General features: G+C 45.0%; 1 protein-coding gene across 1 annotated transcript in view; it reads left to right on the top strand.

The window, feature by feature from the left end:
• The window catches only part of MYO1E (myosin IE), a 241,238-nt gene that overhangs the window by 185,663 nt on the left and 28,803 nt on the right, over positions 1-26,772 (top strand). Inside the window, exons 18-22 of the mRNA XM_008016424.3 lie at positions 1,503-1,601; positions 11,796-11,940; positions 16,070-16,184; positions 16,395-16,564; positions 18,274-18,419. Coding sequence (XP_008014615.2) covers positions 1,503-1,601; positions 11,796-11,940; positions 16,070-16,184; positions 16,395-16,564; positions 18,274-18,419 — 675 coding nt within the window. The remainder of the gene's footprint in view (positions 1-1,502; positions 1,602-11,795; positions 11,941-16,069; positions 16,185-16,394; positions 16,565-18,273; positions 18,420-26,772) is intronic.

Below are 26,772 nucleotides of genomic sequence, written 5' to 3'. Positions count from 1 at the left end.
ACCTGCGTGACATCGGAATGAGGATGCTTCTGATGGCGTTTTCAGCTCCGTAGCTCCTGAAGGCTCATTTTGCTGAGTGTGTTAGCCCCATTGTCAGCACAGATAACCCCAGATGTACCAAACAGGGAGCACGAGGAGTTACCTTCCTACTGCAGCACAATCCTGACATTCCGTCTTCAAAAGAGAGAGACTTTACTTTTTATGTCTAATTTGCCTCAAATACCATGTTTCCAAGTGTCTGTGTTCAGCCAACTTGCGTAGCACGCAGCCCAGGCCCAATTTAACTTCCCAGAGTGGATGATCTGAAGCAAGTGTTCAGGATCTGTTGGCATCCAGAACACCGTGTTTCCCAGCAAGTGGTGGGTTTTCATAAGGCACATGTCCGTGCTCCACCCTAGACCCAGCAGGCCTACTAAAACAGCAACCCCAAGGTGTGGGGCATGGGCACCCTCTGGTATGAAAATCCTCATGTGTGAGAATATTAACCTAATAGTTCTTTACGTCCATTTTTTCAAAAGAGGTTGCTAGATTTTTACTATTAAGAAACCAGGATGGGCCAGGCGTGGTGGATCACCTGAGGCCAGGAGTTCAAGACCAGTCTGGCCAACACAGCGAAACTCTATCTCTACTAAAAAATACAAAAAATTAGCCAGGCATGATGGCACACACCTGTAATCCCAGCTACTCGAGAGACTGAGGCAGGAGAATCTCTCGAACCCATGAGGCAGAGGTTGCAGTGAGCCCAGATTGTGCCACTGCACTCCAGCCTAGATGACAAAGCGAGACTCTCTCTCAAAAGAAAGAGAGAGAGAGAGAGAAAGATAGAGAAAGACAAGAAGGAAGCTCTAGCATCATTTAATTCAAAAGTTAAAAGTTCTTTCCTTTAGCCTTCTGATAAACCAATATTTTTGTTCATACTCTAGGTGATAGTTAGATGGGTCTTTCTGTTACTGTTATTCTTTGAAACAGATATGTAATACCCTGTTGTTTAATGACTATATTTTATTTATTTATTTATTTTTTGAGATAGAGTCTCACTCTGTCATACAGGCTGGAGTGCAATGGTGTGATCTCGGCTCACTGCAGCGTCTGCCTCCCGGGTTCAGGTGATTTTCCTGCCTCAGCCTCCCGAGTAGCTGAGACTACAGGTGCACACCACCATGCCCGGCTAATTTTTGTATTTTCAGTAGAGATAGCGTTTCACCATGTTGGCCAGGCTGGTCTTGAACTCCTGACCTCAGGTGATACACCCTCCTTGGCCTCCCAAAGTGCTGGGATTACAGGTGTGAGCCACCGTGCCTGGCCTAATTGCTGTATTTCAATATTTTAAAATTAGCATTATGTCATCTGAGAGGTCAGCTCAGTGTTTGAATGCTATAAATTGTAGTCTTTTGAATATGTTTCCCTACAGCTTGGAACTGGGGGTTTGGGGAATGGCTGGTGAGAACACGGGTGAAAGGATTATCCAGTAACGTCCAGGCCCCATTTTCTCCTTTGCACAGGGTAAAGCATCAAGTCGAATATCTGGGTCTGAAAGAGAACATTCGAGTGAGAAGAGCTGGCTATGCCTATCGGCGCATTTTCCAAAAATTCCTACAGAGGTAATGAACTAGTGACTCTGGCCTTTTTTAAAACAGGTTTATTGAGCTATATTTCAAATCTATACAATTCACCCCCTTCAAGTGTATGAGTCAGTGGCTTTTAACATATTCACAGAGTTGTGCAGCTATCACCACAGTTAACTTTAGGACATTTTCTTACCCTGAAAAGAAGTCATGCTTTCCTTTGTTGTCAACCCCCAATTTTCCCCTTGCCTCCGGGCCGAGCCAGTCACTTATCTACCTTCCGTCTATAGATTTGCTTATGCTGGGCTTTTCATAGCAATGGAATCATGTATGTGTCCTCTGTGGCTGGCTTCTCTCGCTGAACATAAGATTCATCCATGATGTTGCACTTAAACACCTCCTTCCTGTTAATTGCAGAATAGTAATCCATTGTATGGATATAGCACAGTTTACTTATTCATTCATCAGTTGATAAATGTCAGTTGTTTCCACTTCTTGGCCATTATGAATAATGCTGCTATGAAAATCTGTGTACAAGTTTCTATGTGGTCATATTTCATTTATTTTGGGTGTATGCTTAAAAGTGCAGTTGCGGCCGGGCACGGTGGCTCACACCTGTAATCCCAGCACTTTGGGAGGCCCAGGCGGGCGGACCACGAGGTCAGGAGATCGAGATGATCTTGGCTAACATGGTGAAATCCCGTCTCTAGGCCGGGCGCGGTGGCTCAAGCCTGTAATCCCAGCACTTTGGGAGGCCAAGACGGGCGGATCACGAGGTCAGGAGATCGAGACCATCCTGGCTAACACGGTGAAACCCCGTCTCTGCTAAAAAATACAAAAAACTAGCCGGGCGAGGTGGCGGGCACCTGTAGTCCCAGCTACTCAGGAGGCTGAGGCAGGAGAATGGCGTGAACCCGGGAGGCGGAGCTTGCAGTGAGCTGAGATCCGGCCACTGCACTCCAGCCTGGGCGACAGAGCGAGACTCCGTCTCAAAAAAAAAAAAAAAAAAAAAAGGAAATCCCGTCTCTACTCAAAATGCAAAAAATTAGCCGGGTGTGTTGGCGGGCGCCTGTAGTCCCAGCTACTCGGGAGACTGAGGCAGGAGAATGGCGTGAACCCGGGAGGCGGAGCCTGCGGTGAGCCGAGATCGTGCCACTGCATTCCAGCCCCCCCCAAAAAAAAAAAAAAAAAAGCACAATTGCTTGGTCATGTGGTAATTCTGCATTTAACCTTTGCGAGGAACTACCTGATTGTTTTCTGAAGTGACTGCACCATTTTACATTTTATACCACTAGCAGTATTTGAGGCTTCCAATTTATCTAAATCCTTGCCAACATAAGTTATTTTCTAACCATCCTAGTGAGTGTGGAGTGGTATTTCGTGGTGGTTTTGATTTGCATTTCCCAGACTGCAAATTATATTGAGGATTTTTTCCTGTGCCTATTAGCTATTTGTATTTCCTCTTTGGAGAAATGTCTGTTAGGCCCTTTGCAATTTTTTAATCGGGTGTTTTGTCTTTTTATTATTGCATTGTAGTAACAATTCTTTTACTGTTATTTCTTGTAGAATAAATCAATAGCCATAACTATTCATTAGGCTGTCTGTTTAGTGTAACACATAAGTTCAGGAATTCTTGATAATTATGCTACAGGAAGGGTGGAGGTTTAACTTGACTGAACAAATTAACAGTATGAAGACAATTTCAGGAAAATATTTAACCCACTTAAGACAATAAGCTTAAAATATTTAACCTCAAAAATCTTGTACAATCCATGTATAAATTTAAACTTGTTTTTATATATCCCTTAACATGTATTTGGCAGGACCGGTACTTAAATTGTTCTTATTTTGTGTTGTTTGTAAAAGGATAAAATGTAGTACCCCTAAAATGTGACATCACTCTAACTTCTCTAATGATTCTGTGGCGTTCCACCATATTTCAACATCTATTTAATTTCCTTTAAGGAATAGGGAAACAAAAAAGAAGCAAGCCAAATTTAGTGTTTTATTGATTTATTTAGAGGAAAGGTCTTGCTCCATTACTCAGGAGTGCAGTTGTGCAATCATAACTCACTGCATCCTTGAACTCCTGGACTCAAGCCATTTTCTCCCACCTCAGTCTCCATGTAGTTAGTACTGCAGGCATGCGTCACCACGCCCAGATGACTTTTTACTTTTCGTAAAGACAGGGTCTCGCTATGTTGCCCCGGCTGCTCTCAAATGATCCTCCCACCTCAACCTCCCAAAGTGTAGGGATCATCATCTTGAGTGACCACACCGGGCCAAATTGAGCATTTCAGTCAGAAACAGTTACATCTTCCTGATATATTATGCAGGGGCTGGATATAATGGGTTTTTTTTTGTTTGTCTGTTTTAATTCAGATTGTATATAACAAAGAACTAGTAGACTGAAGAAGAGGTTAATTACTGTCTTTGGAATCTAGTATTTCTCGTGAGACAGTTCTTATTTAGGGCTGTTGTTTCTTGTGCTATGAGATTAGGACAGCTGACTCACCATTTAGAGGTTTTAAAAAAGGGCTATCATTTCGTATAATAAAGCCTCAGAAACTCAGTCCCCCACATTTGAGTTTCCTAATAATTTTGGAGGTGAGTTAGACTAGGAACAAGGTTCATCCTCTTTCTTCTCTGAATTGAAGACGTCAGTACACCTATAGTGTAAGCAGGACTACGTGAGAGAAATATTTAGGAAGTTGAGAAAATATATTTGTAAAGCTTTTGCATCACCATAGCACCATCCATTTGCTGACAAACAACTGAGATGTTAGTTATGAGACTTCCTTAAACAGATCGGTAACACTAGCTTAGAAGAGAGTTTCTCAGCCTCAGACACTGACATTTTAGGCTGGAAGATTCTTTGCTGCCGAGTCTTTCCTGTCTATCGTGGGATGTTTAGCAGCCTTCTTGGCCTCCACCCACTAGATGCCAGTAGTGTACCTTCCTCTGAGTTGTGACATCCAAAAGTGTATCCAGACATTGACTGATGTTCCCCCTATAGGGCGCAGTCAGTTGAGGAAGTTTGGCTTAGATCATTATTTTTTTTAATTTTTTTTTTTTTTTAAGAGATAAAGTCTCCCTTGGTTGCCCAGGCTGATCTTGAACTCTTGGGCTCAAGCAGTCCTCCTGCCTTAGCCTCCCCAAAGTGCTGGGATTACAGGCATGAGCTACCATGCCCAGCCCCAAAATACCCTTGTATAATTAAGAGGGACCGGGCTGAGTGGCTCACGCCTATAATCCCAGCATTTTGGGAGGCTAAGGTGGGCATATCACCTGAGGTCAGGAGTTTGAGACCAGCCTGGCCAACTGGTGAAACTTGTCTCTACTAAAAATACAAAAATTAGCCAGGTGCAGTGGCACGCATCTGTAATCCCAGCTACTTGGGAGGCTGAGGCATGAGAATCACTCGAACCAGGGGGGCGGAGGTTGCAGTGAGCTGGGATGGCGCTGTTGCACTCCAGCCTGGGCGACAGAGCGAGACTTCATCTCAAAAAAAAATTCCACACGGCAAAGGAAACAATCAACAAAATGAAGAGACAACCCACGAAATGGGAGAAAATACTTGCACAGCATCCATCTGACAAGGGATTAATAACCAGAATATAGAAGGAGCTCAAACAACTTTGTGGGAAAAAAAAATCTAATAATCCAATCCAAAAAATGAGCAAACGATCTCAATAGATATTTCTCAAAAAAAGACATGCTGATGACAAACAGACATATGAAACAGTGTTCAATATCACTGGTCATCAGAGAAATGCAAAGTAAAACTACAATGAGATGTCTCACCCCAATTAAAGTGGCTTTTACCCAAAAGACAGGCAATAACAAATGCTGACGAGAATGTGGAGAAAGGGAACCATCCTACGCTGTTGGTGGGAATGTAAATTAGTGTAACTACTATGGGGAACAGTTTGGAAGTTCCTCCAAAAACTAAAAATGGAGCTGCCATATGATCCAGCAATCCCACTCCTAGGTACAGAGCCAAAAGAAAGGAAATCAGGATATGAAAGAGGTATCTTCACTCCTATGTTTATGGCAGCACTATTCACAATAGCCAGGATTTAGAAGCAATCTGCGTCCATCAACAGACAAAAGGATAAAGAAAATGTGATACAAGCTGGATGCAGTGGCTCACGCCTGTAATCTCAGCACTTTGGGAGGTCATGGTGGGCGGAACACTTGAGATCAGGAGTTTGAGATCAGCCTGGCCAACACAGTGAAACCCTGTCTCTACTAAAAATACAAAAATTAGCCTAGTGTGGTGGCCCATGCTTGTAATGCCAGCTACCCGGGAGGCTGAGGTGGGAAATTTTCCTGAACCCGGGAAGCAGAGGCTGCAATGAGCCAAGATTGTGCCACTGTACTACATACAGCCTGGGCAATGGAGCAAGACCCTGTCTCAAAAAAAAAAAAAAAGAAGAAGAAAATGTGATACACATAGACAGTGGAGTACTATTCAGGCATAAAAAATAATGAGATCCAGGCCAGGTGTGGTGGCTCCCGCCTGTAATCCCAGCACTTTGGGAGGCCAAGGTGTGTGGATCGCTTGAGGTTGGGAGTTTGAGACCAGCCTGGACAACATGGTGAAATCTCCTCTACTAAAAATACAAAAATTAGCCAGGTGTGGTGGTACACACCTGTAATTCCAGCTACTCAAGAGGCTGAGGTGGAAGGATTGCTGGAACCCAAGGCGGAGTTTGCAGTCAGCCGAGATTACGCCACTGCCCTCAAACCTGGGTGACAGAGCGAGATTCCATGTCAAAAAAGGAACGAGATCCTGCCATTTGCAACAACACGATGGAACTGGAGATCATTATGTTAAGTGAAACAAGCCAGGCACAGAAAGACAAACATCACATGTTCTCACTTATTTGTGGGAGCTAAAAATTAAAGTAATTGAGCTCATCAAGATAGAGAATAAAATGATGGTTACCAGAGGCTGGGAAGGGTAGTGGGGGGAGGGGAAGGGAAGTGGAGATGGTTAATGCGTACAAAAAATTAGAAAGAATGAGTAAGACCTAGTGTTTGCTAGCACAGCTGGGTGACTATAGTCAAAAATAATTTAATTGTACATTTTAAAACAACTGAAAGAGTACAATTGAATTTCATGTAACACGAAGAATAAATGTTTGAGAAGATGGACACCCCATTTTCCATGATGTGATTATTACACATTGCATGCCTGTATCAAAATATCTCATGCAATAAGTAAAAAAGAAAAAAAAAAACCTCATGCAATCTGTAAATATATATACCCACTGTGTATCCACAAAAATAAAAAACTCATCAGTCCAGGTGCAGTGGCTCATGCCTGTAATTCCAGAACATTGGGAGGCTAAGGCAGGAGGATTACTTGAGCCCAGGAGGTCAAGGCTACAGTGAGTTAGCCTGGGTGACAGAGCAAAACTGTGTCTCAAGAGAACAAGAAAAGAGAAACCTGATCAGACCTTTTTAAATCTATTCTTTTTTTTTTTTTTTTTTTTGAGAAACCAGTTCTGAAAGACCTCCTTTCTTCTACCTTGTTTGAAAAACCAGCCAACCAACCAACCAAACTGACTTCCATAAGTAATGCTGGCAGTGCTGCCATCTCAGGAGACCAGGAAGTCTATGCACACTTTTTACCATCTAAGGCCAGGGTCCCCAACTCCCGGCCGGGGACCAGTACTGGTCTGTGGCCTGTTAGGAACTGGCCTATACAGCAGGAGGTGAGCAGCAGGCCAGCGAGCATTACCGCCTGAGCCCCACCTCCTGTCAGATCAGCGGCGGCATTAGATTCTCACAGGAGCACAAACCCTATTGTAAACTGCACATGCGAGGGATCTGGGTTGTGCGCTCCTTATGAGAATCTAATGCCTGATGATCTGAGGTGGAACAGTTTCATCCCAAAACCACCCCCACAACCCCGTCCATAGAAAAATTATCTTCCGTGAATCCTGGTGCCACAAAAGGTTGGCTGGTCTAAGGGACCCTGTGCTATGTGCATGAGCTGTGAACTGACTCTGTTGATTTTCCGGATCTGTTCTGAGTGCCATGCTAGCTTCATGGTTCCATGCATGGTACTTTACGCTGTGCCTCATTCTGAGTAGGCATTTTGTGAAATTTCTTACGCATTTTATGTTGAGGAACTTTCACTGAAAATGCTTGTATCCTTGGATGTCTCCCTTCTTAGCTCCCCTGCTGTAAGCTTTTCCTTTCAGAAGAGACACATAGCCTTGTGTCTATTGTCAAAAAGTAGCCTCTTTTATTGTTGTCATACTTTTCTTGGTTTGAGAATACTGGGGCCGGGCAAGGTGCCTCACGCCTGTAATCCCAGTCCTTTGGGAGGCTGCAGTGGGCAGATCACCTCAGGTCAGGAGTTCAAGACCAGCCTGACCAACATGGTGAAGCCCCGCCTCTACTAAAAATACAAAAATTAGCCAGGCACGGTGCTGGGTGCCTGTAGTCTCAGCTACTCAGAAGGCTGAGGCAGCAGAATCTCTTGGATCCAGGAGGCGCAGTGAACCGAGACTACACCATTGCACTCCAGCCTGGATGACAAGAGCGAAACTCCGTCTCAAAAAAAAATTACTGGGAGGATAAAGTTTGGAAGGAAATAATTTTTCTATAAAAAGGACATTTTCAGTCCCCCACACTATATTTCAAAACTGTTATTGAGGCAGTCCACTCAAAAGTGGCTTGAAGTCCAGATATATGAATGAGCAGGGGTATTTCTCCAGAGAGAACACTATTTTCCATAAGACTCTTGAGTCTGGGATCTTGGTCATGCAGAATTCATCCAGAGTCCACCGCTGACTGTCTCATCCTGTGATGGTCTACAGGTAGTTGAACCATCTCATATAACTTTATTTTTTCCAAAGGTGAGAGGAAAGGCTTTGTTCATAAAATTGCTTTCTAGGTGTCCACAGAAAGGCTGCCAAATGAGAAACAGAAAGTAAAAGCCTGAAGAGAAAGGATATGTTAATACCCAGCACAACTATCCACATATGCATGTATTATACACCCTCCCTAGAAAGGAAGTTCACTGGCCTAAACAGAGCCATGGCTCAGAGACTACCCAGAGCATGGTGTTGGCTTAGGAAATACTCTATGTGTTTAGTGTGTGTGATTTTCCTCTCTGGAAAATCCTTTATATTTATCAAAACCATCCCTCTTGACTGAATATTGGAGAGGAAAAATCAAAAGATGCCTTAATTCCCCCATGGGTGGGCCCCATGCTCTTAAAGTAAGTCCTGTGCTACTTGAAACAGTAGCAGGAGAAACCCGTTTACACTGTCTCCCCACTACAACTTTTATGCCCTTATAAAGTGTTAAAACAAACAAACAAACAAACAAAAACTGTTAGAAATAGCAGCCATGTTGCGTCTTAGAAAATAAGTTTTCCAGAAAACACCTCTCTGAGCTAGGCAATGTGTGTTTCTTTCTGTGGTTGGCAGCAATAAGCCCAAATATGGATTCTGATGCTTAGGAGGAAGAATGTGGTAGAAACATAACAGATTTGCAAAGTTTATCTTGTAGCATGATTTACACTTCCTCACAAGCATGCTTCCTCTGACCTTGACCTAGCCTCTCAGAATGTGGGGATGATAAAGGCATGCCTCATCAGCAAAGGCATTCCATGTCATGGGCAGGAGAGGAGAAAGAATAGGAAGCCCAGGAAAGCACAGAATGGTAGAGAGTGTCCTCGGAGGTCAGAAACAGCCTTAATCTCAAGTGCCAGCAGCTGGGAGTCCCTGGGGTCCGAGCTGCATTTCCTCTGAGAAGGAAACCTGGAATCAGTGATCCAAGAGATAACAAGAGCCGGGAAGAGATTCCAGGCAGAAAGAGGAGCCAGCACAAAGGCCTTGAGAAGAAATATTAGCATATTTGAGTCTTAAGCTGAAAATGTGTGATGAAAGGAATGTAAGCTATTATTGCCATCTGTCCAAAATTATCCCAGGCACCAATTAGGAAGGGGCACCATTGCCCTGTGCAACCTGCTGCCACGAGTATATCCTGGAGAAAGACAGTGGCATGTGTCCTTGGTAGGACAACATGTATAGTTGGTTCATGCCCTGGTCTCCAGTGCGATACCAAACAATGGGGTCTGGATGGATCAGGCTTCATGGAAGCAAAGGAAGCCCCAGGCAATTCCCATGTATTGCCAAGACCCTCACCAGTGGAGGCCTTGTCAGGATTAGGGAGAGAAAGTCTCTGCAAGGTTCATTACGGTAAAAACCAAACAAAACAACGCAGCATTCATTTGGTAGGAAAAAATGTGAATTGCCATAAAGACCCATTTCCAGTTGCACAATAAATATACTTCAGTTTATAATTTTAGGTTAGATCAAGCCAAGCAAAACTGTACTCTTAGACACTTGTCACCTTGAAAGTCTATAGTCTTTTCCTTCTCACTTCTGTCCTCCATGAACTTTCTGCCTCACCCAATTAGATTCCCAGCACCTACTCATTTTCACTAACTTCCCCAATCACATCTAGAAAGGTTCTGCTATTAGTCATTTATGTGTAGCTTAATTTGTTTTGATTAATGTCATTATACCATATATGAAAGTTATTCATGCTAATGTGTGACTTCCACTCGGCATTTTCATTTTTAAGCTTTTTATCTCTAATTAGGGAATAGGAGGATTTACCTCTCCAGAAAGTTTATGATATTATCAGGCAAGATGCAGACATTTGAGAGGAGCAGAGAAGGCTCCTAAAATCACCTTAGTCCCAACCAGCTGGCCCTGTGGGAGCCCTGGATCCTAAAGGCAGGGCCACTCAAGGTTCCCTTCTCCCTTGTCTGTCATAAATCAGTCTAATCCTGATAGTAGTTTCTAGGAATAAAGGAGGGCCCTGGCTTCGCTCAAGGCCTGGGGACCTAGTACCTGGGCCCTGGATGTGCTCGCACGTGGGCCACGCCCTCCAACTTCACACCCACACATACCCATGATGATTCTGTCCATATTTGACAAACTGTAATGTGCTTGTCTCTCCTTGATTATATCAGCCTCTGACATAATAGTAATGTGTCTAACATAGGCATGTATAGTAGACTGGATAATCTTTAAAAGAAATCTTTAAATGTGAACCAGTCCATGGCTTTTTTGCAGTGTCATAATGAAAGAAACAGACAGGGATTCAAATCCCATCTCTGACACTTACTAGCTAAGTAGCCTTGGGCAAGTCATAATTTGCCTCTGTCTCAATGCAAAACCAACCTGATCAGGTTGCTATAGGAATGAGGAGATCGTACATCAAAAGCTTCAGTCACAGCACCTCATGCAAAGAGAGCACCTGTCTGCATTAGCCAGGAGTGTTCATTATGACTGCTGTGTGCCAGGCATGGTTTAAGGCTCTGGATGTACAGGAGGAGCCACACAGATGTGGCATCCGGTCTCCTGGAGCTCTCACCTTCTTGCAGGAGGCATAAATTAACCAAATAAACCCCAACATGAATATAACTACAAATCAGAGTACATGCTCTGAAGGAAAAATATTACTTGCTATGAGAGAAACTAACAAGGGAGCAGATTTTGATTTTTGGTCCAAGAAGGCCTGTCTGGGAATATCACTGAAGGTGAGACACCCAAGGGGGAGCCAGCCGAGTGATGAGTTTGGGGAGCAGCACACCAGTAGAGGGAAGAGCAGGGGCAGAGGCTCTGAGGAAGGAAAGGGCATGGTGGGCACGAAGAAGAGGCCATTCTTGAAGAAATGCAGTGAAGAGGGAAGGTTGGAGAACAGCCAAGGACCAGATCCCAAGGGCCTCATGACCCAGATGCATAGAATTTCACAGGTGAAAGTTGATATACCATTGTTATAATAGCTGCTTAGCAGGAGCTTTATAAAACTCTTTACGTCGTTAAATGCCCTGAAGAAATCGGGAGATTATTATTGAGACAAGACCATTTGATTTTGCCTAGAGAGCACCCCTGGTGACCTTCCCCAATGCTGTTTTTAGACAGTGGTAGAAAGAGTATGCAGGTTTTCACCAGGGTGTGGACAAAGGAATGCTGGGAAAGGGAAGGAGCAGCTCTGGAACGGGCATCCCAGACTGGGGACTTTTGCAGTCATGGTGGTCCATGCCTGAGCCTTCGAACAGCTGGTAAATAGATGATCAGTAACTTTGCAGCACTGGGCACCTTCAGAGCGGAGCTCTTGCTGCCTTGCTCAGGTGGAAAGCCAGTGCGGTCCCACCCAAGTCTGATTCTCTTCTCCCCAATGTCCCCACAGGTATGCCATTCTGACCAAAGCCACCTGGCCCTCTTGGCAGGGAGATGAGAAGCAAGGCGTCCTGCACCTGCTGCAGTCGGTCAACATGGACAGCGACCAGTTCCAGCTGGGGAGGAGTAAAGTGTTCATCAAAGCCCCCGAGTCTGTGAGTGCTTGGCTGGCTCTCCACTCTCTTCCCTCTCGCAGGGCCCCCGCCAGCCCTGCTCCACCCCTTGGCTGGCTTCTTTTTCTCATTCTTCACTTCACGCCATCAATGTTGTCTCCTCAAAGAAGCCTTCCCTCCCTTCCCGGTCTAAGTGGGTCCTTCCCTAAACACGTGCTCTCCGTAGCCCATCACCGCCCCGTTCATTTCCTGCAGAGCACTGAGCAGGTAGAAAAAGGGGCGTCAGAGAGTGGCTCCTTCCTCACTGACTGGTCTTGCCCCTCTCTAGCTGCTACACTCCTTGAGGGCAGGGAGTCTTTGTTCCATATGTCTCTATATACCCAAAGCCTCACACAGAAAATGCTCAATAGTTACTTAGTCTCTAAGAGTGTCTACGCTAAAGAGGGACTCCAGTGTCCCACCCATGGTTAGTTGACACCAAGTCAGTTACACATAGGCTCAGGATTCCTCCTGGAAGCTGCCACAGAGTGCCGGGTGGGAATTCCCAGGGTTGTACCTAGAAGGCCTTGCGGGAGCCTAGAAAGGACTGTGAGGGGGAAAATAGGTGGGAGGAGAAATTTCTGGTTTAGAGAACACAGTACTCACCAGTAAGGCATTCATAATACACATTCACAGTTCACAGACAGACCGCTACAGCTGCGTTTACAGACACTTCTTGCTTTCCTGATGAGAATGTGCTCAGTGAGCCCCATGCATGCCCACAGGAAGTTCTGTTCAGTTCTTCTGCCCAGTTTGCTCCAGGGCTGTAGAATAAAGACATTCATTCCTTTTGAAGCCGGAGAAACTGGAACCAAGGTTCAGCATCATCGTTTCTCGAGGCTCCTTTAACCATCACAAGACCCCGTTTCGAGAGTCAGTGATGAACTTGGCAGAAATCAGTCATCAGACCAAGGGGAAATCGTGTGGGGACTCACAGTAGAAGGGAAGCATTTGATGTCAGGCACATCCCAGTGTTGCCGTTAGTTTTCTTCTCCTCTAGGGTGAGCCCCATAGCCACTGTTCTGCCTGCCTCGTAGGATCAGCCCGAGACGCAGCAATGATAATGGCTATGACTGAATGGCTTTGTGAGACATCAAGATTATTAAATAAATAAGTGGCACACAGAGATGGAAGCCATTTATGAAACGTTTGTGGTAGCATTTTTCTACTTTGAGTTATTTGTAGCTTCACAAGAATTTTCATTTCCAAATATAAAGTGAAAATGTTGTGTCATTCGCCATTAAGCAACCCACAGAACAGTTCCTGTTCTTTCTAAAATGGGATGGAGTGATTTATCGGTACAATTGAGAACTCCTTGTTTCGTACCCGCTTTTACTTTTCAACTTGTGAGATTTTCATATATAATTAAAACAGCCTCAATATTTGTAATACTATTTTTTCTGATTCAGTTGCGTTGGAGGGGGTTATATTCAAAATCAAGATTTATTTTTGGCTGTCCTTTTCCTTGCCTTACACTCAATTGTGTTATTACCATTACTTGACTCTCTTTTCCCCCATCTTTCACATGTGCACTCAAACATGCACACCATCACCTCTGCTCTCTCCCCTGCCCCAAATACATACATCCCCATCTAGCCCTGACATGCAAATACTTTCACAAAAGTTGGTTTTTAAAATCTGGCTGGGCACAGTGGCTCATGCCTGTAATCTCAACACGTTGGGAGGCTGAGGTGGGAAGATGACTTGAGGCCAGGAGTTCAAGACTGGGCAAGTCAGTTAGACCTCATCTCTACAAAAAAATTTAAAATTAGCTGGGTGTGGTGGTATGTGCCTGTTGTCCTAGCTACTCAGGAGGCTGAGGTCAGAGGATCACTTGAGCCCAGGAGTTCAAGGTTACAGTGTGCTATGATTGTACCACTGCAGTCCAGCCTGGGCAACAGATCAAGAAAGACCTTTTCTCTTAAAAAAAAAAAAAAAGGAGAAGGAAAAATAAAAAAAGAAAAACTACCATGTGGTTTTTACCTTAATAGTAAATGTGCTGAATATACAAAATTACCTATTTGCTTTAACAACCCCCATCATGGCTGGGCACGGTGGCTCACGCCTGTAATCCCAGCACTTTGGGAGGCTGAGGCGGGCGAATCAAGAGGTCAGGAGACCAAGACCATCCTGGCTAACACGGTGAAACCCCGTCTCTACTAAAAACACACAAAAAATTAGCTGGGCGTGGTGGCGGGCGCCTGTGGTCCCAGCTACTCGGGAGGCTGAGGCAGGAGAATGGGGCTTGAACCTGGGAGGCGGAGCTTGCAGTGAGCCAAGATTGCGCCACTGGACTCCAGCCTGGGTGACAGAGCGAGACTCTGTCTCAAAAAAAAAACCAAAAACAAAACCCACATCAGACACCATGGGGTTTGTTTTTGTTTTGTGTTACACGTATCCATGTCTTTTGGCTTTTCTCATTCAGGGTTGTTTTGTGTGTTTTTCTGTTGTTATTGTTTGGTTTGGTTTGGTTTTTATTCTCTCCTCATCTAAGTTATCAAGGTTTTTTTCTTGAACCTCCGTAATTTCTAACCCCCTGGGCTTTTAAAAAGAAATCTAAAATCCACTGAATCTTTGAGATAGTCTCTAGGAAGTTGGGAATCGTTTGCCTCTTCATCCTTTCTGAGTCACAAGTGTATTTTCTGTGATACGCCCAAAATAGTTCTGGGAAAGAAGAAGGAAACAAGACTTACTCAGAAACCCAATACACAAGATAAGAAATATCAATGGATATTCTTACAACAGGCAACTAACTGCAGGGCTCAGATTTTAAACTTTCTGACCAGTTGCTAATCCGTGCATTCCACTTGGGGTTTAGAAATCCGTCCTTATGTCCATTGTATACGGCACTGAAGCCGGGGGAATTACGTGGCCCCTCCCCTGGTGTCTGGAGTTTGGGTTGTTGATTCTGCACAGATGGAGCTATGAGAAGGAGAGAAGTTGAGTGGCAGGAGAGGATAGGTCTGGCTCCCAAGCTTATACCCGGCTAAACAGAGACAACAAATCAAGCCCAGCTGCCTTCAAACCACATTGGCTTGTTTACTTCTGGAACATTTTTGCAATGACTATTCATCATCTTTACTTTGCATTTTTATTGGTTGATTTTCTTTTTTTCCTAGAGAGTCATGGAAGCCACTCTCAAGGTAGATGAAAAGGTTTCCTACCATTTTACAAGTGGACCAAATGCAGGTTTACAGAGAAAGCTTTGCATGTCTAAATGAGGAGCCTGGCAGAGCCTGAAAGACCTAGGTTCACTTTCTAGCCCCACCCAGTCTTAGTTCCAGTTTTCTCATCTGTAAAACGGAGATGACAGAATATGTGGCTCATGTAGCTGTGGTGTTGAATGAAACTGCGTGGAAATCATCTAGGGTGACTTCTGCCCCACAGTGGGCACTCGGCTCACTACAGCTGTTTGCTGTCGCCTTTATTATTCCAAAGTCTGGTTGAGGTGCAGCCTCAGCATTCATTGGTAAAATGGCCCGACTCTCAAGACCTGGCAGAGGCTGATGTGGCCCCTAAACAGCTCCAGCCCTCCTGGGCAAATCCAAGTCCTAACTAGCACACCTCAAGTCCAGCTCCAATCACTGTGGTTATTATCCTTGCTCCGCTGCTCCTTGGTGAATCCTGAGACAGGAAGTCTGTATTTTCTTGGAACTGAAAGTAGAGCAGCCCTCCTTCCACAGCAGCACAAGCCCTGCTCCTGCAGAAACTGGAAAATTCTGTTTAGAGGCTGCATGCCGAAATGCCGCACCAAACAACAGCAACAGCTCCACCTACTCACTTGATCTGGCTTCCTAATAATATCTTTGGATGAAGGTGGGGGATAAGTGGAGAAGCGCTGAATCGCTCATTTGATTCTCACAGAGACTGTAGCAAGGCAGGGCAAGGTCCAACTGCATACACTCAGATTCTCCTATTTCCCATTGTTTTCCATTAAAAGAAAAAAGGTATAGGTCATTTTATAGTGGGAATAAACAACATGCCACAGTAAGCATTTCACGTATTTGTTCATGAATCAGAGAAGTTGCTTCCTGTGCATGTCATTGTCTAAACTGAGTGTCCCTGGAATGACAAGAAAAGTAGTGTTCAGGGATTGGGGCTTGGCTCACATTTGTCTTCTCTCCATTCACAGCTATTTCTTTTAGAAGAGATGAGAGAGAGAAAGTATGATGGATATGCTCGAGTGATACAGAAATCATGGAGGAAATTTGTGGCCCGGAAGAAATATGTTCAAATGAGAGAAGAAGGTATTTTAGCAATTTTGTTTCATTCATTTTAACAAATCTGAAGAGTAAATTTGAGCTTAAGTGAAGTTCTAACTTCCATTTTATTTTGCATATAATGTCATGCTACAAATATTGCATCATTTAGAGTTTATTTGTATATTTTCACAGTATTTTCCTCCTTTTTCTGACTGACTTATCCTTCTTCCATCTTCACCCTCTTGGGAATTGTAGCCTCAGATATCTTACTGAACAAGAAGGAGAGAAGGAGAAACAGTATTAACAGGAACTTTATAGGGGATTACATTGGGATGGAAGAGCACCCAGAACTCCAGCAGTTCGTGGGCAAGAGGGAGAAGATTGATTTTGCAGACACAGTCACCAAGTACGACAGGAGGTTCAAGGTACGTGCTGACTGCCCGCCTCTGAGATCACCAGATTCCTTACTTTTTAAAAAAAATAACTTGTTATTTTGCTTTTGTTGTTACCAAAGCAGAACATGTTCATTGTAGAAAAATTTAGAAAAAATATAAACCGAAAGAAAAATCGGTACCTATGCCCAGAAACAATCACTGTTAACATTCTGTGTATATCCATATCTTTCAGAATGTTTTTATGAAAACATACATTTGTGTATTTAGTTTTACAAAAACTAAGATACATATTACATGCTGTTTTATGTCCTGAGGTAGTTTTTTATTTGTTTGTTTATTTAAATAATGCCAGGGAGAATTTTCAATAGTAATACAGGGAGCAATATAAGTTATTTTACATGGCTGCATAGTATTCCATTTTACAGATGCCTTAGTATTTTTAACCAATTTCTCATGAATCTAGTTTTAGTGAGTTTTTCTTTTTTACTATCATAACTTCAATGAGCATCTTTTTACATATCTTTGTATATCTATCTCTCTCCAAATATTTTCAGAAGGAATTGATAGGAGTGAAATCGTTGAATCAAAGGATTGAGAATATCAAGTAATATTGCAGGGTATCCTCACCCATTTTTCCAGAGTGGCTGATAAGTAAGGCTTTTCTAGCCACAGGAGGAACAGCTGATTTTTCACCTCCTCCCTTAGATACCTTTTGATAAAGTCTTGGTCCTAATAGACAAATCTGAAGTTTCAGAAGCTCATGGACCCATTAAGAGCTTTTGGTTTTTTGGCAGGGACAGGAAGGTCAAAAAAAAAATGTAATGAAGTAAACAACAGAAGCACGATGTTATTTTCCTAAAACCAAACCATTTCTTGCAACCTGTGCATGGCCCCAGCTGCTGTGACGGCAGCTCTGGGTTCACACGGGTGCTTAGCTCTTGCAGCGGTACGCGTTATAAAGTGGTTACCCACAAATTCCCGAATAGATTTATATTAGATTATTGAGAATTATCATTCAAATGACAATATATCAGTATTTTTAAAAGAAAATTTTATGAACTCCCAAGAAAACACATGCAGACACCGCCGCCTGTTTAGAAACACGCTGTAGTGCGTGTTTGGTAAGCTCGCCACAGCTGTTGGTGACTTCCCCTTTACACCTGCTGTCCTGATGCAGCAGGTGACTCCATATGAGTTTGCCAGTTTTTAAGTCAAAAAAGGTGAAGTCATTTTTTACATGTCATCTTAATAATCACAAATAATGCCGTCTTTTCCCGTCACGGGCCCGGTCATGTGATGAACAGAACAGCCGTCCCAACGGTAGTGAAGATTGACTGTCCAACGCAGCTTCCCACTGTCCTGGTAACAGCGGTCCACCGTGTGAATGGTTGTCATCACATTGACCATGTCTGTCCACCTTTTTTTGAGACGGAGTCTTGCTCTGTCACCTAGGCTGGAGTGCAATGGCACAACCTCGGCTCACTGCAACCTCCACCTCCCAGGTTAAAACGATTATCCTGCCTCAGCCTCCCAAGTAGCTGGGATTACAGGCACCCACCCCCACACCCAGCTAATTTTTGTATTTTCAGTAGAGACGGGGTTTCACCATGTTGGTCAGGCTGGTCTCGAACTCCTGATCTCAGGTGATCCACCCACCTCGGCCTCCCAAAGTGCTGGGATTACAGGTGTGAGCCACCATGCCTGGCCTGTCCAGCTTCTTAAAGCTCCTCTCCTTACAGGGTGTAAAGCGAGACCTGCTTCTTACCCCAAAGTGCTTGTACTTAATTGGACGAGAAAAAGTCAAACAGGGCCCAGACAAGGGCCTGGTGAAAGAAGTCCTGAAGCGGAAAATCGAGATAGAACGGATCTTGTCTGTGTCCCTCAGGTGAGTGATTGGAGGCGCAGAGGCAGGACTGCCCCATCTCGCCTCAGCATCACCGTCCGCTGTTCCAAACAGCCAGGAGGAAGGCCGGGCTGGGCTCCCCTGCTGTCAGAATCATGATCAAGAGAATGGAATTTTCCTTGGTCCCAAAGGGAAGACTCCCTAGTCTCAGCGAGTCTTGATATGTCAGGAAGAAGGTACCAAGAACAGGTTGCCTCCGGACAGCTCCCCTAATCAAGGGGACCCAGATCTGTTGTAACCATAACATGTTAGAAATGAACCCAGTATATGGACCACCTCAGAGAAGAATTTCTCTTGTTGCAATGGAGCCAAGGGTTCAGAGCTCTGTCCCCCAACCCACCTCACCCAGGTTGGAAGCCTCACCCATTTCCCTGAGCAGAGGGTCCTGGAAGGGAAGTTTCTTTGGGACTTCCTTAGGGAGTGCAAGTTGGTCTCCATTCTCTGTAGTCCTGGAGTCATCGCGAGATGCTCTCTTTGCTCCAGTTCTCAGGCAGTGGGGAGTGATGTTTGCTTCCGCAAGGCCTCAGGCAGGGCCCTTGCTCTTCTCGGCAGCACCTTGGCTTCCTTTCGGCAGAAAGGCTCCTCTGTCAGCTGTCAGAGCATCTCCTCCGTCACTGGGACCTAGGCTAGGAGTTCTTAGCATGGGGGGTTTTCCCATGCTAAGACATCCTCCCATGCTAAGAACTCCTAGCCTAGGAGTCATCCCATGCGAAGTCCTCCCGAAGTCCTCCCATGGTAAGAACTCCTAGACCAAGTTCCGCTGACAGAGGAAATCCTCACAATCCATGAAAGCTAAGAATGGAAGAAAGGCCTCCTCGAGCCCCATAGCTTCCTCCAAGAATCGTGTCCCTGGGCCTCTGAGGCTAACACTGCTTTAGTCAGGAAAAGCTTTGGGTCTTTGCATTAGAGATGTTCTGCTCTCACATGAACGTGAAATTGGGACGCCTCTCAAACTCTTACTCCACACAGAAGACAAAACTGCTGCACTCAGGAAAAAGCAGGGGTTTGATGTGCTCGGGCGTCTGACCTACCGAGCTGGAAATCCTAGCTCCAGTCTGATAATCCAAAGCAGATTTCTCGTTGCATCTATTCTTGCCTGTGTCTCTGTGGTTTCTGATTCTATCTGTTCCTAATTTCCCTGGATAAAGGGCCGGGCGGTGGAGGGCAGTTAAGTATGTCAAACATGCCAACTCAGGATATGGTAAAGTTGCTAAGCAGATGAGTCCACAGTGTCCATTTTGCAGCCCCTCCTCAGGTAGGTTTCAAGGCCATTGGTTTTTTTAAAAAAAAGCTCTAGGCGCTGACTGGTTTTCAGAAGGTCTTCCTGAACATTCAGCTCACTGGCTGGGTCCCAAGCTGAGCGGGGCAGTGCCTGCTGGCCACACTCTTCCTAGCTAGCTGGGCCCTGAGGTTGCCCTGGGAACCCAACAGGAAGCTCCTTGCTTGTCATCGCATGGGGACCTGCCATGGCTGGACTAAGCCAGGTTGGCCACAACGTGCTTGGCAGGCACCCTAGGTGAAGGTCAGGGAACCGGGAACCACAGCTCTAGGGCACGTGTAGTCGCTGTGCTGAGAGTGACTTTCTGTGTTATTGCCCGGGTCTGTCTTCAGTCCCTCAGACCCCTGGTGGAGAGCTCATGACTGGGACCATAAATTATCCTCATCGAGCTACATTTGTGTGGTTGTTTTGTTTTGTTTTGTTTTGTTTTGTTTAGACAGAGTCTCGCTCTGTCACCCAGGCTGGAGTGCCGTGGCGCGATCTCAGCTCACTGCAACTTCTGCCTCCTGGGTCCAAGTGATTCTCCTGCCTCAGGCTCCAGAGTACCTGGGATTACAGGCGTTGGCCACCACCCCTGGCTAATGTTTGTATTTTTAGTAGAGACAAGGTTTCACCACGTTGGCCAGGCTGGTCTCGAACTCCTGACTTCAAGCGATCCACCCACCTTGGCCTCTCCAAGTGCTGGGATTAGAGGTGTGAGCCACCGTGCCTGGCCTTGAGCTACACTTGTATCAAGCACTTTGACACTTACTATCTTACTAGTAAGTCCTTGAGAGGGTCATCAAGCAGGGACTGTAGGGACTGTTCACACTCAAATTTCTTCCTTTTATTTTGTTTTTTGTTTGTTGTCTTCTCTTACAGCCTCTGGGGATATAATCTCTTATGGTAACACCAGCTGCTTTTTCTTCTTCCTCTTCAGTATTCATCATCTGGAAGGTTCCTTTCTTGTGGTCTTTCGTTTTTAGAGGCTGTAGTAAAATGAGGTACTTAGCCTAAAAGTTTTTCTGATTCTAAGGAAAATAAAAGAAAGTGTGAGTCATTTGAACTTGTGATGTCTGCGTATTGCAGTCACTGAACCTCACACTTGCCAAGATGAATAACAGTGTTCCCTCATTTCTTTATACTTGAGTTAGGCCAGTAATCAGAACCAAGTTAGGAAAGCAACCAGAGGGTGATGTGTGTGCAGAATCGAACCCAGAGTGGAAATTAATTCTGGTACCAGACTACTGAACGTGCATGTGTGTTCTCAAAATACTTCAGTACTGGCATAGAGAAGGATTTTAACAGTTGTCTTGTACTTCAGGAAAAAAGCCGCAACATCTGTATGTGTTTTTCAGTATTTCTGAGATTGACTAGTTGACTATTGGCTGGAATGATGTCAACATATGGCCTCCTAGTTACGATTTATCCAAGTATCCTATAAGCTTGATCTTAGCCCATCTTTAACTCTTATAACTAATGTCAATGCACAGTGGGCCTACATCTCCCTATTCAAACCAACCAACCATTTAGTGGAAGTTATGATACAACAAGGGAAATGTGAGCATGACTAAATATTTGGTCTGAAGAATTTATTATTTCTGTAGGTGTGATAATGGTTTTGTGGTTAATTTTATATAAAGAGACATTATCTTTTAATGATATATACTGAAACATTTGAGGATAAAATGAAGGCTGAGCGCAGCAACCCATGCCTGTAATCCCAGCACTTTGGGAGACCAAGGCAGGAGGATCACTTGACCCCAGGAGGTTTGGGACCCACCTGGGCAACATAGTAAGACCCCATCTCTACAAAAAATGTAAAAATTAGCCAGGAGTGGCGGTACGTGCCCGTGGTCCCAGCTACTCGGGAAGCTGAGGTGGGAGGATTGCTTGAGCCCAGCGGGTCAAGGCTATAATGAGTCATGATCACACCACTGCACTCCAGCCTGGGCAACAGAGTGAGACCCTGTCTCAAGTAAAAATAATATCGTAGTCTTTACTTTGGTTTAAAATAACCTGGAAGTTATTTTAAAGTGGAAGCGGGGAGAGTGAGGTTGTAGATAATTGTGATTATCCATGGATTGGTGCTTGAAATCTGACATGTGGTTCATTCTACTATACTACTTTTTATTTTTTCGAGACAGGGTCTCACTTTGCCGCCCAGGCTGGAGTGCAGTGGTACAATCTCGGCTCACTGCAGCCTTGACCTCCAGGTTCAAGCGACCCTCCCACCTCAGTCTTCTAAGTAGCTGAAACTTCAGGCAGGTACCACCACTCCCGGCTAATTTTTGTATTTTTTGTAGAGACAGGGTTTCCCCCTATTACCCAGGCTGGTCTCCAACTCCTGGGCTCACGGGATCTACCCACCTCAGTCTCCTAAAGTGCTAGGATTACAGGCATGAGCCACTGTGCCCGGCCCTACTATCCTACTTGTTTACAATTTAGAATTTTCTATAATAAAATGTTTTTCTAATCCTTTAGAGAAATTTAATGTCTAAATCCTAGACATTAAATTTTTAGAAGTCTTTATCTTTTCTAAACATACTGATATATGTCTAGTTGAATTACGGTTAACATTTTTTTTGAAGCTTTCATTTACAAGAAAGAATAGGATCACAACAGGTAGAAATAGGGCCAATAGCTCAGAGAGATATTAAGACTGTAGTTTGTCAAAGGGACTCCAGGATAATTTGATCAGGAAAAATCCTTATTTAAATAAATTTAGGCTGGGTGCGGTGGCTCATACCTGTAATCCCAGCACTTTGGGAGGGTGAGGCGGGCCGATCACTTGAGGTCAGGAGTTCAAGATCAGCCTGGCCAACATGGCAAAACCCCCTCTCTACTAAAAATACAAAAAAATTAGTTGGGCATGGTGGTGTGCGCCTGTAATCCCAGCTACTCAGGGGGCTGAGGCAGGAGAATCGCTTGAGCCTGGAGGCAGAGGGTGCAGTGAGCTGAGATCACACCACTGCACTCCAGCCTAGGCAACAGAGCGAGACTCTGTCTCAAAAAAAAATAAATAAAAATTAAAGTGAAACACTGATGCTTGCATTTCTGGCTTCATTGGAGACTTGGGAAGAGTGTCAGGAGGTCACACACCAACACAGAGTTGAGACACAGGATTTCTGAGGCTTGTGGTGGCTGCTGACAGAAGGCCATGCCTGGGTTTTTGAAGGATCCTCCCAGCGCTGCTTCTTGTTCAAGTACTGACCTGGCCCCAGTCTTATTTGAGAAACTCAAGGAAACTTATTTGAAAAACTCAATTCCACTCATTACCACAGGTGTAATGACCCATGTTCTTGGCTTTGCTATTGTAGGTGTTGAGTTTGGGGCCATGGAAGCTCTTATTTGGGGCTCTCTGATGAGGCTTCTCGTTTTTCTTCTCATTCTGGTAGCTGACCACAAGAAGGATGAGAGCAAAAGTTGTGTGACTGTCTGTCTGGGTTAACAGATTTTCCAGTACTTGTCTCCAATGGGAAAAACAACCCGTAAGACAGTGCTTTTTAGACAGAGGCTCTAGCTCCCTGGTCACAACATTCTTTCCCAGAATGTTTCCTTGCCTGAATCCCCTAAACTTTCTGGCAGTAAAAACAGCCCACCTCACTGCCTGTCCTGCTGACCTGAAGCATTGCTGGCATCTTGGCTTGCTGGGGCCTGTCAGCACTGGGAACCTGGAAGTTGTCAGCATCATGGGATTGAACACCTACCTGGTGCTGAGCCCTGGTTTTCGAAGGTGGACGAGGCACAGTCACTGCCTCGGGAAGCTCCTCTCATTCTGGAAGGGGGAACAGACAGCTGAGTAAACATGTGCCTTACTACAAGTGTTCCCAGCGTGATTTAAAGGATACTCCTGGGACTCAAAAGAAGAGAGTGGGTCTCTGCACCTGCGGGTCAGGTGAAACTTCTTTGAGCCGGACACATCACTGCTGAGGCCTGCACCTGCGTCCAGGCTTTCTCAGAGAAATGAAGAAGGTTCTGAAACTGGTGCGACTGGTTTCTCTGAGTGGTGGAATTCTGGGCAAGGTTTATTTTCTTCTTGATTCGCCTCCATATCTTCCAGTTTACTAAAAGCAGCATATTTCATAAGCAGGAAAGACTTTTGTAAAAGCTTAAATAAAGGCAGGGCTATCCTTGGAAATTGCCTTTTCAGCTTAAAAAAAAAAAAAAAAAAAAACTTCAGGACTTTCCTTGGTGTTTTGTAACTACATTTCTGTGAAAAGATATATTGGTTAAGAGAGTAAAACAAGATTTTCTAGTGTTGTCAGCAATACAACAGTAAGCCACAAAGACGGAGGAATAAAAAAACAAGGGCAGATCCAAACCAGAGACTAGGAAGAGGTCTTCCAACACAGGGTACAGCGTCAAACATCTGTAAGGAATTGCAGCATAGGAATAAGTCAGGGGTGAAGTCCAAAGATAAGTCTGACTTTTTAGAATAAATAAACACAAAAGCTTTGTTTTCAGGTCCTGGAGCATGGGCTGAGGAGAGCAGAATGAGCTGAGACCCTGGCCTGGGTGAAGGTGGTCTGCCTAGCTCCAATGCCTGGATCACTGAAGGGAGGGGACTTTGGATTTGATGGTTAAAGTCAAAGTGTCCAAACACATCTCTTCTCATTTCTAGATTCATGCTGATAATTGACCTGGAAGTTTTGGCCCGCTTGCTTTTTTCGTTATGATAATAATGAAACTCCTAATAAATCTAAGCACATTAAACCAGTCAAGGTGACTTGTGCTGGGCTCATTTAGCCCTGTTGAATAATCACCATCCTGCCACAGTTCAGTCAGGCAAGCAGGCATGATCAGACATGCCAGAGAGAGCTCTGAGCAAACAACCAGAACAGGGAGGAGTTTCATTCCTCACCCCAGAGGCCAAAAAGTGGAGCTGCTTGTACTCTGGTCTATTGCATGCACTCTACCTATTGCAGCCGTGTTCTTTCACCTGGGCTAGGGTGCTAGGAGGCTTAGACTTTATTAATTCAAAAGGACTTGGAAGAGCTCTTTTGAGCAGCTTTTCATAAGTGCTGTTTGGAGTTTTGGATTGCTGGCTGTCCCTTTAAAGGGAGGGAGGAGGTGCTTGTTCCCAGGCACTGTAGAACTGGCATGTTGGCCCTGAATTGCCTTTGCATGCACTGTTGACTGATGGAGATGAAAACTGTCTGTTGTTTAAACCACTGGTTGTCAAGGTTTATCCTTGATCCCAGCTATCACAGGAGGGGGCAAGAAGCATGGCTGTGATATGGGGATGTCTGAAAACAAACATCTGGGGTAATGATAATGACCAAGTGCTCCTCCCAAATGCCCATTATTTGGTAAACCAAATAAACCACGGTAAAGTGTTCTGACTTCACATCCAAGGGAAAGTTTGGCTGTTCTTCCGTAAGCTGGCCATGAAAGGGCCAAGCTCCTTTCCCCTGACACTGGCCTCTTGCTTCCAGTGAACTCCATGCACCGCCCCACCCCACCCCCATGGTTTGTGCATGCTGCCGTTCTATGCCTTCCTATTCAATTGTGCTGCAGTTCCTTCAACCTCTTTTTCTCCTGTGGATTACCAAGCTCCTTTCCTTTAGGAGGACTGAAAGTGCATAATTTGTAAAAAAAAAAAAAAAAAAAATTTAGTTTTTACAGTTCTAGAGACCGGGATGTCCGAGGTCAAGGTGCAGGCAGATCTGGTGTCTGCTGAAGGCCACTGTCTTCTTTATAGATGGCACCTCTTGCTGTGTCCTCACATGGGAGAAGGATAGGGCAAACCACTCCTGTAAGGTCACTAATCCAATTCGTGAGGACCCCTTCCTTGTAACTTAATCACCTCCTTAAGGCCACACTTCTTAATACTAGCACATTGGTGAATAAGTTTCAACATCAGACCAAGGTAGAGGCTGTGGCTACAGCTACTGGCTCCATCAGCTCCGGGTCACTACCTCCCTGTCTCAGCCCGGAGAGAAGGTTCCTGACAAGCCTGGGATAGTCCACCAAGATTCTCTGTCCAAGGGAGCCCTGTGATCCCAACAAGGGCCCAGCCCCTACCTTGACCTGTGAATGGGGCTGAACAGGGATAGCACAGGAGTTTCCTTTTAAATGGGTCAGATTTTACATGGAAGAAGGATCCTGGGTCTCAAAGATTCTCTACAGCTCAGTCCTCTGTGTGATCCCCTTGCCTCATCATCTGGCTTTGTCACAGCCTGGTAATCCCACTGGTGCGGTGACACCAGGAGCTCCGAGAGCAGAGCAGAGCTCCCGAGCCATGCTGCAGGGTTCTGGGTATTCAAAGAACCGTGTCTGCGGCGCTTGGAGAGACTAAAATGTGACCATGGTCCATTCACTGAAGCAGGTTTGCCTCATTTGTTTCTAATGCCTGGGAAAATGCTTACAATCCCTAATGAAACCTCATTCTTCAAAGGGTTGTCTTCGGTATTTGGCAGTGGTACTTGGAGATACTTGTAAACTTTTTTTTTTTTTTTTTTTTTTTTTTTGAGACGGAGTCTCGCTCTGTCGCCCAGGCTGGAGTGCAGTGGCACCATCTCAGCTCACTGCAAGCTCCGCCTCCCGGGTTCACGCCATTCTCCTGCCTCAGCCTCCTGAGCAGCTGGGACTACAGGCGCCCGCCACCTCGCCCGGCTAGTTTTTTTGTATTTTTTAGTAGAGACGGGGTTTCACCGGGTTAACAAGGATGGTTTCGATCTCCTGACCTCGTGATCCGCCCGTCTCGGCCTCCCAAAGTGCTAGGATTACAGGCTTGAGCCACCGCGCCCGGCCGATACTTGTAAACTTATATATTACAGCCTTTGGGGTGGTGGCCCCATTCACCTGAGTGATAAATCTAACAGGGAATGCAAATTCTCAATTACACACGTTGTCGCTTTCTACCAAGCCTAGCCAGGCCTGAAGATGGAACTTTGTCTCACCCACCTGCCCTGACCACCAGACATTTCCTCGGAGCTGGGTCTGCCTCAGTGTCTCTCTGCCATCACCCTATAGCTCCTAACACCTGCTCCCCTCCAGGCATAAATTTCTCCACAATCCCACCCTGTCCAAACATGTGGTTCCTGCAAAGGTGTGTTCTCTCCTTGTCTGACA

Source organism: Chlorocebus sabaeus, chromosome 26, assembly GCF_047675955.1.
Source record: "Chlorocebus sabaeus isolate Y175 chromosome 26, mChlSab1.0.hap1, whole genome shotgun sequence".
Taxonomy (NCBI): Eukaryota; Metazoa; Chordata; class Mammalia; order Primates; family Cercopithecidae; genus Chlorocebus; species Chlorocebus sabaeus.
Note: the sequence above shows the minus strand (reverse complement) of the source record. Positions and strands in the feature narration are given on the sequence as shown.